We start from the raw sequence: 15,349 nt of genomic DNA on the forward strand, positions 1-15,349 counted from the left end.
ACCAAACTGATCTTCAGAATACGGCGGTAGACCCACATCTCAAATGCTTCTAGGTTTTTTAAAAGCGATTCTGTTAGGTTCCATGATTCAACCCCGTAAAGTAGTACTGGGAATATATAACATCGAACCATTCTTATGCGAAGTTCCAAATTGAGATTGTGGCTGCACAGGATTTTCTTAAATTTCATAAAACTTGTTCTTGCTTTGGCAATTTTACTTTTTATTTCTGTACTAGGGTTCCAGCTTTCATTAATATGAGTACTTAAATATGCCAGATAACATACGCGTTCAATTGAGTCATTACCAATTGTTACGTTATAGTTATTATTATTTACGGCTGCCTGTTTACTAATAACCATAAACTTTGTTTTTCTTGTGTTGAGTTAGAGACCATATATCGCGCAGAACCCCACCATTCGGTTCAATAACGCTTGAAGATATTCAATTGATCCTGTCACTAACAAGGTGTCATCTGCGTATCTGATATTGTTCATGAGCACGCCATTAATGAGTATGCCCTCTTTTGCGTTTTCCAACACTTCATTCAAGATTGTTTCAGCGTAAAGATTAAACAACATTGGTGACAATATACAGCCTTGTCGAACTCCACGCTTGATTTTTACTTCTTCAGAGCACTGATTCCCAACCCTAGCACATGCATCCTGGCCTAATACAAATTTGCGATGATTCTAATGTTCCTACCGTCCAGACCGGAAGTATTGAGAATATGTAGCATTTTTTCATGGCGAACTTTATCAAAAGACTTTTCAAAATCAACCGCGCACATGAAAACATCATGCTTTACATCTCTGCATCTTTGAATTAAAACTTGGGTTGCAAATAGTTGCAGCGTAAACCGAATTGAGTACTTGAGATTCTGTCCTCTATTTTTCTATCTAATAGCACATAAAACTAAACCAAAAATATTACTCTACATCCTATCAGATTTAAAACAATGGGAACGTTCTCTGGTTATACCTCCGAGGCATCTAAAATTTGCAAGCCATAACGGATGCTGAGACTAAAGAAGATGAGGGAATTTTACAACTTATATTGCACGTCCCATCTGCTCAGCGCGGTAAAGTTCCAACGAGAATAGTTCCCTTCGTACTCCAATCAGAGTAAACATGTAAATAAAATTCAATTTCGTTGCAACACGAAACTACAGCCTCATCATATTCTAGGAAACCTATGGGAACCTTCTCTCGTTACACCTCCGAAGCACGCCATAACGGATGCTGAGACTAAAGAAGATGAGGGAATTTTACAACTTAGAATGCACGTCCCATCTGCTCAGCGCGGTAAAGTCCCAACGAGAATGGTTCCGTTCGTACTCCAATCAGAGTAAAAATGTAAATCGAAAATGAATAACCATTTTCAATTTCGTTGCAACACGAAACTACAGCCGCATCATATTCTAGTTATTAATTGTAAAATTCCCTCATCTTCTTTAGTCTCAGCATCCGTTATGGCTTGCAAATTTTAGAAGCCTAGGAGGTGTAGCCAGAGAAGGTTCCCATTGTTTTTAATCTGATGGGATCTAGAGTAATATTTTTGGTATTTTTTTGTGTGCTATTAGATTGAAATCTTAGTCTTTTACTAGCAGGTGCCGCTAGGGCATCCCTGCCATTTCGTTCGTTGCAATCCGTAACTGCACGCCGGGGTTTATCCTAGTTGGGTCATAGAGAGCTGCATATGTGCCTCCTGATGAGAGACTAATAAGTTTCGAAACCGGTAGAGGTGCTTGCACTCTCTGATTGAACTAGAATATGATGGGGCTGTAGTTTCGTGTTGCAACGAAATTGAAAATGGTTATCCATTTTTTATTTACATGTTTACTCTGATTGGAGTAAGCAGGGAACCATTCTCGTTGGAACTTTACCGCTCAGAGCAGATGGGACGTGAATTATAAATTGTAAAATTCCCTTATCTTCTTTAGTTTCAGCATCCGATATGGCTTGCAAATTTTAGAAGCCTAGGAGGTGTAGCCAGAGAAGGTTCCCATTGTTTTTAATCTGATGGAATGTACATAGAGTAATATTTTTGGTATTTTTTTGTGTGCTATTAGATTGAAATCTTAGTCTTTTGCTAGCAGTTGCCGCTAGGGCATCCCTGCCATTTTGTTCGTTGCAATCCGTAACTGCACGCCGGGGTTTATTCTGGTTGGGTCATAGAGAGCTGCATATGTGCCTCCTGATGAGAGACTAATAAGTTTCGAAACCGGTAGAGGGGGAAAATCACTCTCTGATTGAACTAGAATATGATGCGGCTGTAGTTTCGTGTTGCAACGAAATTGAAAATAGTTATGTATTTTTGATCATTTCAAAAGTTTAAATTAAAACTGTCAAAGTGTCACTCGGGATACAAATTGATACTTTTATAGCTCTCGTGTAATTACTACTGAAAATTTCTGGGAAGATTTTATAAACTGATTTTTTTAGACTAGTATATTTATATATTTTCAAACAACTAAATTTTGGTCTCAATCGTATGGACTATAAGTAATCTGTGGATGAAAAAATTGTTTGAAAATTGTGTTATTGCTCTAGGAGCATAAAGTCCTGACTGTTTGGTATGTTATTTTGTGGTAATTACTTTGAGTACTGTAGCGTAGATGTGATCGTTAAAAAAATAAACTTTTAATTTTATTCATGGTGGTGTTGTGTGTTGCATATGTAATGTGTAATATATGTATGTACTTTCAATGGTTTGTTCTTCAACGTCTTTCTCTTATTCCGCTACTGTTGGTATGTTCCTGTTTTTGTCTTTTTCTTTTAGTATTAGCAATCAAAGCCTGCTGAATTCTGCTTATGGGTATGCTACACATTTGTCTTCGTTTAGTAGGATGAGGGCTGCTTCTTTGACTTTTCGCTTCTGCTGGCTGCTTCTTTTTCATGTGTTTTTTTCATGATTATTGATACATATTTCCATTAACATCGACACTACGATACACTACAACTGATCGCCTCGTGTTTTAAAGTATTAGGATAAATATATAAAGTTTGTCTGAGATAAATTAAATTTTAACAATTAAAAGCAAGGTTGGCTAATATAAAGAGACAAGAAAAGAGTTTTAAGTCTTAAGAATGTCTAAGTTACAAAAAAAAAGGATACTAACCTGTTACAAAATATGGTTTATCACTGACTACAATTCTGTAACCATTGCCAGGCGCCAGGTTCACTCCATCCAAAACCCCAGTCCATCCCAGTTTTGTTCCCCACCATCCTTCCACTAACACTTCCTGTCTTCCCATATTAAATACATAGTAGTCAGTGTGACGTTTGGGAAAAATTCCAGAATCTTGTGTCGATAGCCATCTGCTATTGTTCGGTAAGACTTGAAAACAGTTTGTGTTGGGTCTACTCATCGCGAAAGGATGTGCCTAAAATATTAAAACTTTTAAAATACCAACACACAAATATACCAGAGTACCTTACAATAGCTTTTTTCTATAAGTTCTGTCGTATTTCGATTCATTTTCAAATAATTTTCATGTGAATATACAAGGAAGTCAACCGGAACAGTTTTTATTAGGTTTTCTTCCATCTTGGAGAAAAGTGAAAAACTCAACTAGGAAAAATTATTATATCTATCTAATCAGCCCTAAACATCCATCCTTGGATATAGGCCTCCTCTCACTTCTTCCATGCCTCTCTATCTTGTGCAATTTGCATCCATTTTGACCCAGTGTGTTTCTTCAGGCCATCTGACCATCCCATCTGTGGCCTTCCCCTTTTTCTCCTTCTTTCATCCTTCTGCCGTAGGGTGTGTCCGGCGAACTTCCATTTAAGCTTTGCTACTTGGATAGAGACATCTTTCACTTTTGTTTTGTTACGGATCCATTCGTTTCTTTTCCTGTCTGATAGTTTAATGTTCAGCATTTGTCTTTCCATGGATCTTTCTGTGTTTGCTATTTTTTTCATATTTTCTTTTGTAAACGTCCATGTCTGAGAGCCATATATTAGAACAGGGAGTATACATTGATTGAAGACTCTTGTTTTTAGGTAGTGCGGGTATTTTCTGTTCCTTAGAGTATAAGACAGTTTTCCGAATAATGCCCAGGCCAATCCTATTCTTCTTTTATTTCTTAGGTCTGATTTTCTTTGTTTAATCTAGTGATTTGTCCGAGATATACAGGGTGAGGCAGATAACTGGCCTATTAGAAATATCTCGAGAACTAAAGGCAACAGAATCATGAAAATTGGAATACAGGGGTTTTGAAGGATGATCTATTAAATGAAAATATTTTCATCTCTTTGCAACTTCCGGTTATACCGGAAGTTGCTTATAACTTTGTTTTTTTAAATGGGACACCCTGTATATTTTTACATTTTTGGATTCTCTTCGATGTTTTCTTTCTTAAAATATGAGGATTTGTAATGTTATACATGGTATTTTAAAAGATAATTACGTTTTTTTATTAATTTCGTAGCAATATTCACACCCTGTAGAATTGTAGTAGTTTAACAACTAAAACTCTACTTGCGTTCAAATGATTTTTAATATAGTCAACTATTGTTAAGAATCATTAGTATAGCTAAATTTTTAATTTTAGTATACAGGGTTGGTCGAAACTCGGAATGAGTATTTTCTGAGTTTTCTTAAATGGAACACTCTGTATTTTAGTATTGTAATGAAATGATATTTTATGGTACTTTTTTATTTCTTAAGCATTCCCTATACCTAACTGCTTTAATTTGTGCTTAATTGTTAGTCGCACCAACAATCTTAACTACATAGGTATTTTGATAGCTAAACCATTATTGGTAATTTTAAGGATCAGTCTGAATTAATATGTATGTATTTCAGAAAAATTATTTGTGATTGAATATTTTCACGGCCAACCTAATAAAATTTTACGTATTTTTTGTTGCAATTAATGTTTAGCTTGAATCACCAATAACTCACAAATTAAAGCAGTTAGGTATAGGGAATACTTACAAAATAAAAAATTACTATGAAATATCATTTCATTACAATACTAAAATACAGGGTGTTCTATTTAAGAAAACTCAGAAAATATTCATTTTGAGTTTCGACCAACCCTGTATACTAAAATTTCAAAATTAGCTATACTAATGATTCTAAACAATAATAGACTATATTAAAATTCACTTGAACGTAAGCAGAGTTTTTAATGTCAAACTATTACAATTCTACAGGGTGTGAATTTTGCTACGAAATCAATAAAAAAACGTAAATATCTTTTAAAATACCCTGTATAATATTACAAAATCTCATATTTTAAGAAAGAAGATATTGAGGAGAATCCAAAAATGTAAAAATATACAGGGTATCCCATTTAAAAAAACTAAGTTATAAGCAACTTCCGGTATAACCGGAAGTTGCAAAGAGATGAAAATATTTTCATTTAATAGATCATCCCTCAAAACCCCTTTATTCCAATTTTCATGATTCTGTTGCCTTTAGTTCACGAGATATTTCTAATAGGCCAGTTATCTGCCTCACCCTATATATACTCTTTTACTTGTTTATGCCACTGTAATTATTAGTTCCTCTTGTTGATTAGTCATGGTTTTTGTTTTACTGTAGTTCATCTTCAGTCCTATCTTTGTCGATTCTCTATCTAGTTCTTCCATCATTCTTTGTAATTCTTCACTTCTTTCTGTTATTCATACAATACTATCAGCATATCGTAAGTGATTCAGATATTGCCCATTTATGTTTATACCCAAGCCATCCCAGTGTAGTTGTTTGAACACATCTTCTAGCGCTTGGTTGAATAGCTTGGGCAAAATGGTATCTCCTTGTCTTACTCCTCGGTTTATTTGAATATTGTCAGGAAAAATTATTAATATCGTCAAAACCAGATGGCAAATATTGTAGATACGTTTTCAAATAAGGAAGGTTTAGTTAGTCTGAGCGTAGTTTTTGTTTATTAATGATATTCTTAAAAAATGAAGTTAGTACTCGCTTAATCTCGGACTAACTAATCCGAGACTAACTTCAGAGTAAGCAATTTTTATTAATAAGACAGCAGAAAGCTGTAGCTTCTAAATAATACTCTCTCACACCTAGGTCCCATAAACTTTTTTAATCTGCGCACTGAGAACTGTCATTGGCCAAACTTTCGTAAAATTTGACCGGGGCCACTTTTCCATTGTTGAGAGTCCTTTATACTTATAGGATTATACCGATAATTTCCCACCTCAACTAGTTTCATCTGTTTTTATTTCACAACGTGATTTTGCGTTATTTTATCGCTTATTAGCGCGCTCATCACTTTATAGACATACAGATATACTTATTAAACTACCTCAGATTTACTGATGACATAGTTAGAAAATAATATCAAAGAACAAATAAATGTTTCAATAGCTAAACGTAGTATCTGGAACAGTATTCTAAATATGAACTACACAACAACAAAAGGAACCACCTAAAACAGAAAAATCTAAAAATACAAACTCATATCGAGAACTGCGAACACTGAATTAAGTCATATCATCAAGATAGGCAAACCAAATCAGGATGCTGAAATAAAACGAAAAGCACAATTAATTAGCATTAACAAGTCTAGCGTAGTACACAAGCTTTATTTTTAATGAAACGCCCTGTATATTTAGTTTTAAAATGTCCTTAACAACCAGATATCAACGAACTATATGATGCATGGTTTATTATGGATATGAATACTACAAGACGAAATTTTAAAATTTTACAGTGTGAAAGCCACTTATAAAGTAAAATTGTTTGTCCCTATTTTAGAAAATTATAAAAAACGGTGGTTATTAATTGTAATATTATGTCATTTTAAATGTGCACTTTTTAAACATAAATTTAAATAGCTTATACAGAAGTAAAAACTTCAAATTTTATTCCGGTATAAAATCGATTTGATAGTTTTATACCAGAATACAATTTGAAGTTTTTACTTCTGTATAAGTTTTTTAAACTATGGTATACAGCCAACTATTGGGATTTTCTCTTTGATTTTATAAATTTAAATGTACAGTGTGATTCGTGCAAGTTTAGCACGGTCCATCATCTTTATTTTTAATAAAACTGCATACCCTGCATATTTTTAGGTTTTAAAAAGCTCTTTAATAACTTGATCTTAAAAAACCTTATTATGTAGGGTCTATTATGAATAGTCAGATGAAATTTTAAAATCATGTATAATCGTCGTCAAAGACTTAAATACATAACGGAATATATTGATACTTAGTTTAAAAAATTGATGACTAAGTTTAGATTATTTTAAAAAATACCATTATTTAAAGAGGGATATATTATACTCTGGGCAAGTTATCAAAATAAAAGAAAAGTTATATACCAGCAATGTTATTGCTGGAATCGAATCTTATCCTATATATTAATAATATGGGTATGCAAAATTCCTCAGATGGTGTGCTACTTTTTTTATAAAAAAAATGGCGCCCCCAAATCGTGTTTTCTTTCCATTATTGCTCTATACCTCCAAAGATTTTAACTTTACACCAAAAACTTCCCAATAAAATTCATCGTAATTAAATTCTACATAGAAACATGTTTTTCTCGATTTACTTTGACGGAAACTTTCCTCGGAAAATGCGGGTTTTTTCAACAAAATCTTAAATTTTCAACTAAAATTTTAGGTCAGTAATTATTTATCAATAATTAAATAACTTGGTGACATAAAGCCCTTTTGGTATAGATTATATTTCCAGAAGTCGATGGAAATTGAATGAACAGTTTAGCAACAATTAAATTGTGAATTAACAATTGACAGTCGCTATAATAACCACACTAATAATTATGATACATAGGAGTAACTATGATGTTTGTAAAAAAAGGCACTATACCTATTTAACTTACATAACAGAATTGAAATTGGACTATTTAACTAGCCTCGGGAATATTTTAAAATTATAAACAATTTTTTGGCTTATAAACAAATAGAATATCTCGGCAACCATTAAATTAAGTTAAATTATGAAAAAGACATTGGAAATAACGCGGTAGTATACTTCTTTTGAAAGGAAAAGCGTTTAATTACGATGAGTGATTCCTGAGATACAAGCTGTCAAAGTTTACAGGCATGTACGGCATAGATATAAACAATCGGATGGTAATTTTCGAACCATCACCTTTTTATAGAATAGAATAGAATAGAATAGAATAGAATAGAATAGAATAGAATAGAATAGAATAGAATAGAATAGAATAGAATAGAATAGAATAGAATAGAATAGAATAGAATAGAATAGAATAGAATAGAATAGAATAGAATAGAATAGAGTAGAATAGAATAGAATAGAATAGAATAGAATAGAATAGAATAGAATAGAATAGAATAGAATAGAATAGAATAGAATAGAATAGAATAGAATAGAATAGAATAGAATAGAATAGAATAGAATAGAATAGAATAGAATAAAATAAAACGGAATAGAATAGAATAGAATAGAATATAATAGAATAGACTAGAATAGAAAAGAATAGAATAGAATAGAATAGAATAGAATAGAATAGAACAGAATAGAATAGAATAGAATAGAATAGAATAGAATAGAATAGAATAGAATAGAATAGAATAGAATAGAATAGAATAGAATAGAATAGAATAGAATAGAATAGAATAGAATAGAATAGAATAGAATAGAATAGAATAGAATAGAATGGAATAGAATAGAATAGAATAGAATAGAATAGAATAGAATAGAATAGAATAGAATAGAATAGAATAGAATAGAATAGAATAGAATAGAATAGAATAGAATAGAATAGAATAGAATAGAATAGAATAGAATAGAATAGAATAGAATAGAATAGAATAGAATAGAACAGAATAGAATAGAATAGAATAGAATAGAATAGAATAGAATAGAATAGAATAGAATAGAATAGAATAGAATAGAAATATGCTTTATTGTCATGAAAAATTTAACAATTTTATAGACAAAGTTGCAAGAAACATAAAATTAGAACAATAAAAAATACAATTTACTAAAATTATATAAATCGTCAATATAAATAAAATATAATGAAGTGAAACAAAAACAGTAACAATCTATTGCAAAATTTAAAAAAATTGCAAATTGAATAATGTACCTTAAGAAATTTAATAAGTTAAGTTAAGCTGTTGCATCATCATCATTCTCTTTGCCTTATCCCTATACGGGGTCGGCTTCCCTAATTGCATTTTTCCACACAATTATATCCTGGGTCATATCAATATTAATCCCCTTTATCAACATGTCCTGCTTAATCGTCTCCCCCCACGTCTTCTTTGGACTTCCTCTCCTACTCCTTCCAGGAATCTGCACTTCAGCTATTCTTCGTATTGGGTGATTAACGTCTCGACGTTGAACATGACCAAACCATCTTAACCTATGCTCTCTCATTTTGGCATCAATTGGTGCCACACCTAGACTTCCCCTAATATACTCATTTCTAATTTTATCCTTCTTTGTCACTCCACTCATCCATCTAAGCATTCTCATTTCCGCCACATGCATTCGTTATTCCTCTTTCTTTTTCACTGCCCAACATTCAGTTCCGTACATCATAGCCGGTCTTATGGCTGTTTTATAGAATTTTCCCTTCAGCTTCGTTGGAATTTTTCTGTCACACAACACACCACTCGCTTCTTTCCACTTCATCCATCCAGCCCTAATTCTTCTGCATGCATCTCCATCTATTTCTCCATTACTCTGTAATACCGATCCTAGGTACTTAAAACTATTGCTTTTCACAATCATTTCACCATCCAAAGATACAATTTTATTTGTAGTAACTCCATCTTTAAATGAACATTCCAAATACTCTGTTTTTATCCTACTAAGTTTTAAACCTTCTTCCTCCAGAGCTCGTGTCCACTGTTCCAGTTTTTGTTCTAAGTCTCCTTCACTATTTCCTACTAACACGACATCATCAGCATACACTAAGCACCATGGAATGTTACCCTGTAGTTTCGCTGAAATTAATGAGAATAAATACGGACTAAACACCGAGCCTTGGTGCAATCCTATTTTCACATGAAATTTATCAGTCTCTCCCACACCTGTCCTAACACTAGTCGTTACTCCCTCATACATATCCCTCACAATATTTACATATGCACCAGGGACTCCTTTCTTATTGAGTGCCCACCACAGAATCTCTCGAGGAACTCTATCATATGCTTTCTCAAGATCAATGAATACCATATGAGCGTTTGTTTCTTTACTCCTGTATTTTTCCATCAACTGTCTTATAATGAAAATTGCGTCTGTTGTTGATCTGCCCTGCATAAAGCCAAATTGATTCTCGGATATGTCGGTCTCTTCACGTATCCGTCTACCAATTACTCTCTTCCATATTTTCATGGTGTGGCTAAGCAGTTTTATAGCCCTGTAGTTTGTACACTGCTGTATATCTCCCTTGTTTTTGTAGACAGGTACTAGTATACTGCTTCTCCATTCGTCTGGCATTTGTCCAACTTCCATAATTCTATTAAATAAACCTGCTAGCAACCTTGTTCCTGTCTCTCCCAATGCTTTTCATACTTCCCCAGGAATATCATTTGGTGGTACCGCTTTTCTTTTCTTTATTTTTTGAAGCGCTTGAGCCACTTCCTCGTTTGTTATTTTGGTGACCATTGCTGCTACTGTCTCCGTTGACTCCACAGGCTGTCTGTCAAATTCTTCATTTAATAAGCTGTCAAAGTACTTTCTCCATCTCTTTTTGACATCCTTTTCGTGAACTAGTATTTTATTATTTTCATCTAGGATACATCTAATCTGATTAAAATCTTTTGCTTTTTTTGCTCTCTGTTTGGCTATTTTATATATCTTCCGTTTCGCCTTCCCTGGTATCAAGTTGATCGTATAGGTTTGAAGACGCTTCTGATTTAGTTTTTGCTACTGCTACTTTCGCTTCCTTTTTCGCGACCATATAGTTTTGAAGATCTGCATTGGATCTGGTTTCTTGCCACTTTTTATATAATTTTCCCTTCTCTTTTATTCTTCCTTGAACTTCGTTTGACCACCACCAAGACTCTTTATCCTCAAACTTTTTTTCTGACGTTTTCCCCAGTATTTCAATAGCGGTCTCTCTAATACTACTGGCCATTTTCTCCAAATTGTCTCCCAAAAATATACCTTGCAGTCCTTGCATTTACGTAAGTCTTCTTTCTTTATCATGAAATAGTCTATTTGGGATTGATGTTGTCCACTTTTGTAGGTAATAAGTTGAGTTTCTCTCTTTTTAAAGAATGTGCTAACCATTACCATATCTAGTGCTGTTGCTAATTCAAGCATATCATCTCCAGCTTCATTTGTAGTTCCAAAGCCTAATCCCCCATGTATTGCTTCGTATCCTGCCTTGGCTTGGCCCACATGTGCATTGAAATCACCTCCTATTATAACTTTCTCCTCTGACGGAATGTCACTCAGGACGTCTCCTAATTGGTCATAGAAAGCACTTCTTTCATTCTCACCCAGACCTGTTTGAGGAGAATACACACACACAACATTCAATACCTCTTTATCAGTTACAAATTTCACTGACATCATTCTATCACTCTTTCTTACAACTTCCTCTACGTTATCTTTTATTTCACTATCAGCAATTATACCAAAAGTTAAGCTGCTGCATATAACACTCAAATATAGATTAAGATTCTACTTATACATAAGAATACTGTAATTTCTTAGTTATTGGTTAAGAAACTCTGCTATTGTATAATTTGGTCTTTCAGATAAATAGGCTTTTGTCATTTTACGGAACTTAAGAAAAGATGTTGTAGATTTAAGTTGTAGAGGAAGATGGTTGCAAAGGTTTTTTGAAGAATATAATATAGATTTCTTTAATAACTCACTGAACGGGATCGATAAATAGATGTCAAAGATAGAATAGTCATGTCTAGGTCTTGCTGGAAAGGACATGTAGATGTTTACGAATTAAGCAAACAGTTTTTAAAATATATAAAGAAGGTAGTGTTAGAATCCTGTGATCTTTAAAGTAGCTTCTGCAATGTGTTGTTCTTCTGAGGCCAAACAGGTATCTTATTGCTCTTTTTTGTAATTTAAAAATAACATCAGATTGAGCAGCCGTACCAGAACCTCAAAAAGGGAGACCATATCGAAGATGTAACTCGAACAAAGAAAACTATTTTATTTTGGAAGAGGCTAAATTAATTTCCTTCGAAACAGATCTTATTGCAAAGCAAGCTGAGGATAGTTTCTTGCTTAACACATCAATATGAAGGGACCATTTAAGGTTGCTATCTAAAAAAATACCAAGAAACTTTACAGAATCAACGATGCTGATCTGGCTGTTATGAAGAGGTAAGGGTTGAAGAGCTCCTTTATAGGATAATGCTACTGTTTTATCTACGTTAAAAGAGAGTCAATTTGAATCGGACCAATATTTTATTGTGAGTAGATCAGAAGTTATAGTAGCATGAAGAGTTGCGATATTTGAGTTGCTCCAAGTGATACTGGTATCATCAGCAAAAAGAAAAACTTTTCCATCGATTTTTAAGTTAGTGATGTCATTAATAAAGATAAGGAAAAGTAGAAGACCCAATACTGAGCTTTGTGGTACCCCACATACAACATTTTTAAGACTAGAGTCTGTATCATTTGCTCTAATCAGTTGTTTCCTATTATCCAAGTAAGATTGAAACCAGTTCGAAGAAATACTTCGAATTCCATAGAAATCTAGTTTTTTTATCAAAATATCGTAATTTACACAATGAAAAGCTTTGGCATAATCACAAAAAACAGTGGCAGTGTGCAGATTATTGTTTAATGCTTGATAAACTTCATGTGGTACAGAAAACATGGCATCTGTGGTACATTTATTATTTAGAAAGCCAAACTGATTTTGTGATAAAATATTGTTATCAACGAGAAAGAACATAAGTCGGGCTTTTATGAGTCTCTCAATAATTTTGGAGTAGTAATGCACTAGGTCTATAATTGCAGGCATTAGATTTTTCACCATTCTTATGAAGAGGAATAATGATGGCCGTCTTTAGACCATCTAGGAAATTTACTTTTCTCAAAAGAATCATTAATTAAAGAGATGAGGACTCTCAACACACTGTCTGGGAGATTTGAGAAATTTTTTATGGATAGTCCATCAGTACTATAGGAAGATTTGCTTTTGATACTATTGATTGTTTGGATCAGTTCAGATTTATCAACAGGTCTTATAAAGAATGAATTCGAGACCTTTCTTGAATTGGGGAGATAGGAAATGGGATCTTATTGTGACACAATAGTTGATGTTATATTTTTACTCACATTAACAACGTATTCGTTTAGATTTTCTGGGTCTGGAAGGGAAAATGTTTGAGCTTTGTGAGTTTTATTTCGAAGATCGTTTATTATGGACCAAGTTTCTTTTGCCACACTTTTAGAGCTTCTCAGACGATTTTGATAGTACAATTGATTTTGTTCTCCGCACAAATTTTCATATCTTTAAAAGGCTCGTAACATATATTATAATAATAAAAACTATTGGTATTACGACATTACGAGTGAAAAATACCAAAAATACCAAAATTCCAATCAAAAATTAGGTTGGAGAAAATGGAATCTCAAAGTTCAAAATCGGTATACGTAAAAAAAATGCATTTTCTCGGCTTCCCATGGAGCAATTTTCTTCATGTTTTTTTGTTCCCAAGTAACTCGAGTAGATCCATCTAAGTAACGTATTGTTAAATGTCAGTCAAAGAAAAGTTGCTTTTCTTTTGTTATAATAAAATTATTTATTTATGATAACAAAAAATTTTAATTTGTTTAAACAAAGATTGTTTAAAATTATACAGCTTTTAAATGAGAATATTCGTGTTTTACACGTTAAAAGGTACACTTGCGGTAGGTTTTTCCAAAAAAAGTCTACAACTGGACAAATATGTAGTTTTATCTTGTTATAAATAAATTAATGTATTATAACAAAACAACAGCAACTTTGACATTTCATAATGCGTTAGTTACATGGCTCTACTCGAGTTGCTTGGGAGCAAAAAAAATGAAGCGCAAGTTTGAATTTAAGAGTTGATGTTTCCCAGCGTTTTTTATAATTTTCTAAAATAATGACACAATCAATTTTATTCCATAAGTGGTTTTCTCAAATTTTACCATGTATTATTCATAATAGACCCTTCATGATATAGTTCGTTGAGATCAGGTTGTTAAGCAGCATTTAAAAAGTTAAAAATATACAGGGTGTTCCATTAAAAATAAAGCTTATGAACTACGCTAGACTTGCGTGAATGACAATGTAGATTATTTTTATTCCATAAGTGGTTGCCACCCCATATAGGTATACAATATATCAGAGTATATAAAATATACAACCAAAGTTAACAAAGATATTATTTTCTACGTTAATTCGAGCTATATACTATAAATTTTTTATAAAAAAATTATCATTTAGATAAGATACTATAAGTTTAGAAATAAATAGGTATACTCATTGACTGTCATTTTATAATTTGTAAATATTTTTGTTTTAAGCGGTATCGTTAATGAACAGAGAAAAACTACTAAATTTATTGTTAATTACCTGCACACAGTTTTAGCGTTTTTCTACACACAAAACATGAACACTACTTGGCAGTACAATTGCAACTAGTTGAAATAACGATTATCAAAACCGATAGAACAGGACTAGCATCTATTTTGCTAATCAATGAACATACATTCTTATCTGATGTTTGTTAAATAGCGTTTTGAAAGATAACAGACCAAATAAACAAACACTAAAATACTAATATACTGTATTTGAATAAACCGTGATAGCTATAGTTCTAAAAATATTGCAGTAGGAGCAATAAGTACTGCATAAAATCTTAAAAAAGCAACCACATAAATTAATAGAAGTTCTTAAATTACTAGAAACGTTCTTCAATGCACATATGAAAGTATAAAATAAAGTTGAATGTCAGGTATCATAGTATTTTTTGTTAATTTCAGAAGCTTAAATCTGCTCCTAGTCCAAATCAATTCAGCAACTTATTGCAAGTATGCCTAGGCGTATTGAAATCCTCCGCAGATGTAGATGAGGCAATACCCGAAACACGTCGATACTAAAGCTAAAGAACAGCCAACTGTGGGCAATTAAAATTTTATTTTTTCTTTTGTTTAATTTTTCGAAGAAAGTTAATGTTATGCGTTATTTATTACTTTTTTCATTGGGTTACTTATTTTTCCTATTATTACTTTTTTAAGGTTTTAAATAAACGATTTCTCTTGTTAGTATTTATTTCCTCCCCATTTAAACCACTTAACCACTTAACACAGCCTAACTTTATCCTCAACTAGTTTGGAGACTGTCGTCGATTTCTAATCTGAAAGAAAAAAATAAAAACCTTTTAGAGACATTAATGCCCCAAAACGTAGGATAAATTAT

The 15,349-nt window shown here is 32.6% G+C and overlaps 1 protein-coding gene across 1 annotated transcript in view; it reads right to left on the reverse strand.

Annotated features, from left to right (window-relative positions):
- Nucleotides 1-14,663, reverse strand: part of LOC114332968 (uncharacterized) — a 59,603-nt gene extending 44,940 nt beyond the window's left edge. The window contains exons 1-2 of the mRNA XM_028282776.1: nucleotides 14,504-14,663; nucleotides 3,119-3,383 (exon numbers count right to left, since the gene is read on the reverse strand). Of these exons, the coding sequence (XP_028138577.1) occupies nucleotides 3,119-3,368 (250 nt within the window). The 5' untranslated portion in view covers nucleotides 3,369-3,383; nucleotides 14,504-14,663. The remainder of the gene's footprint in view (nucleotides 1-3,118; nucleotides 3,384-14,503) is intronic.
- Nucleotides 14,664-15,349: the final 686 nt, after the last annotated feature.

Source organism: Diabrotica virgifera, chromosome 1 (assembly GCF_917563875.1).
Source record: "Diabrotica virgifera virgifera chromosome 1, PGI_DIABVI_V3a".
Lineage (NCBI taxonomy): Eukaryota > Metazoa > Arthropoda > Insecta > Coleoptera > Chrysomelidae > Diabrotica > Diabrotica virgifera.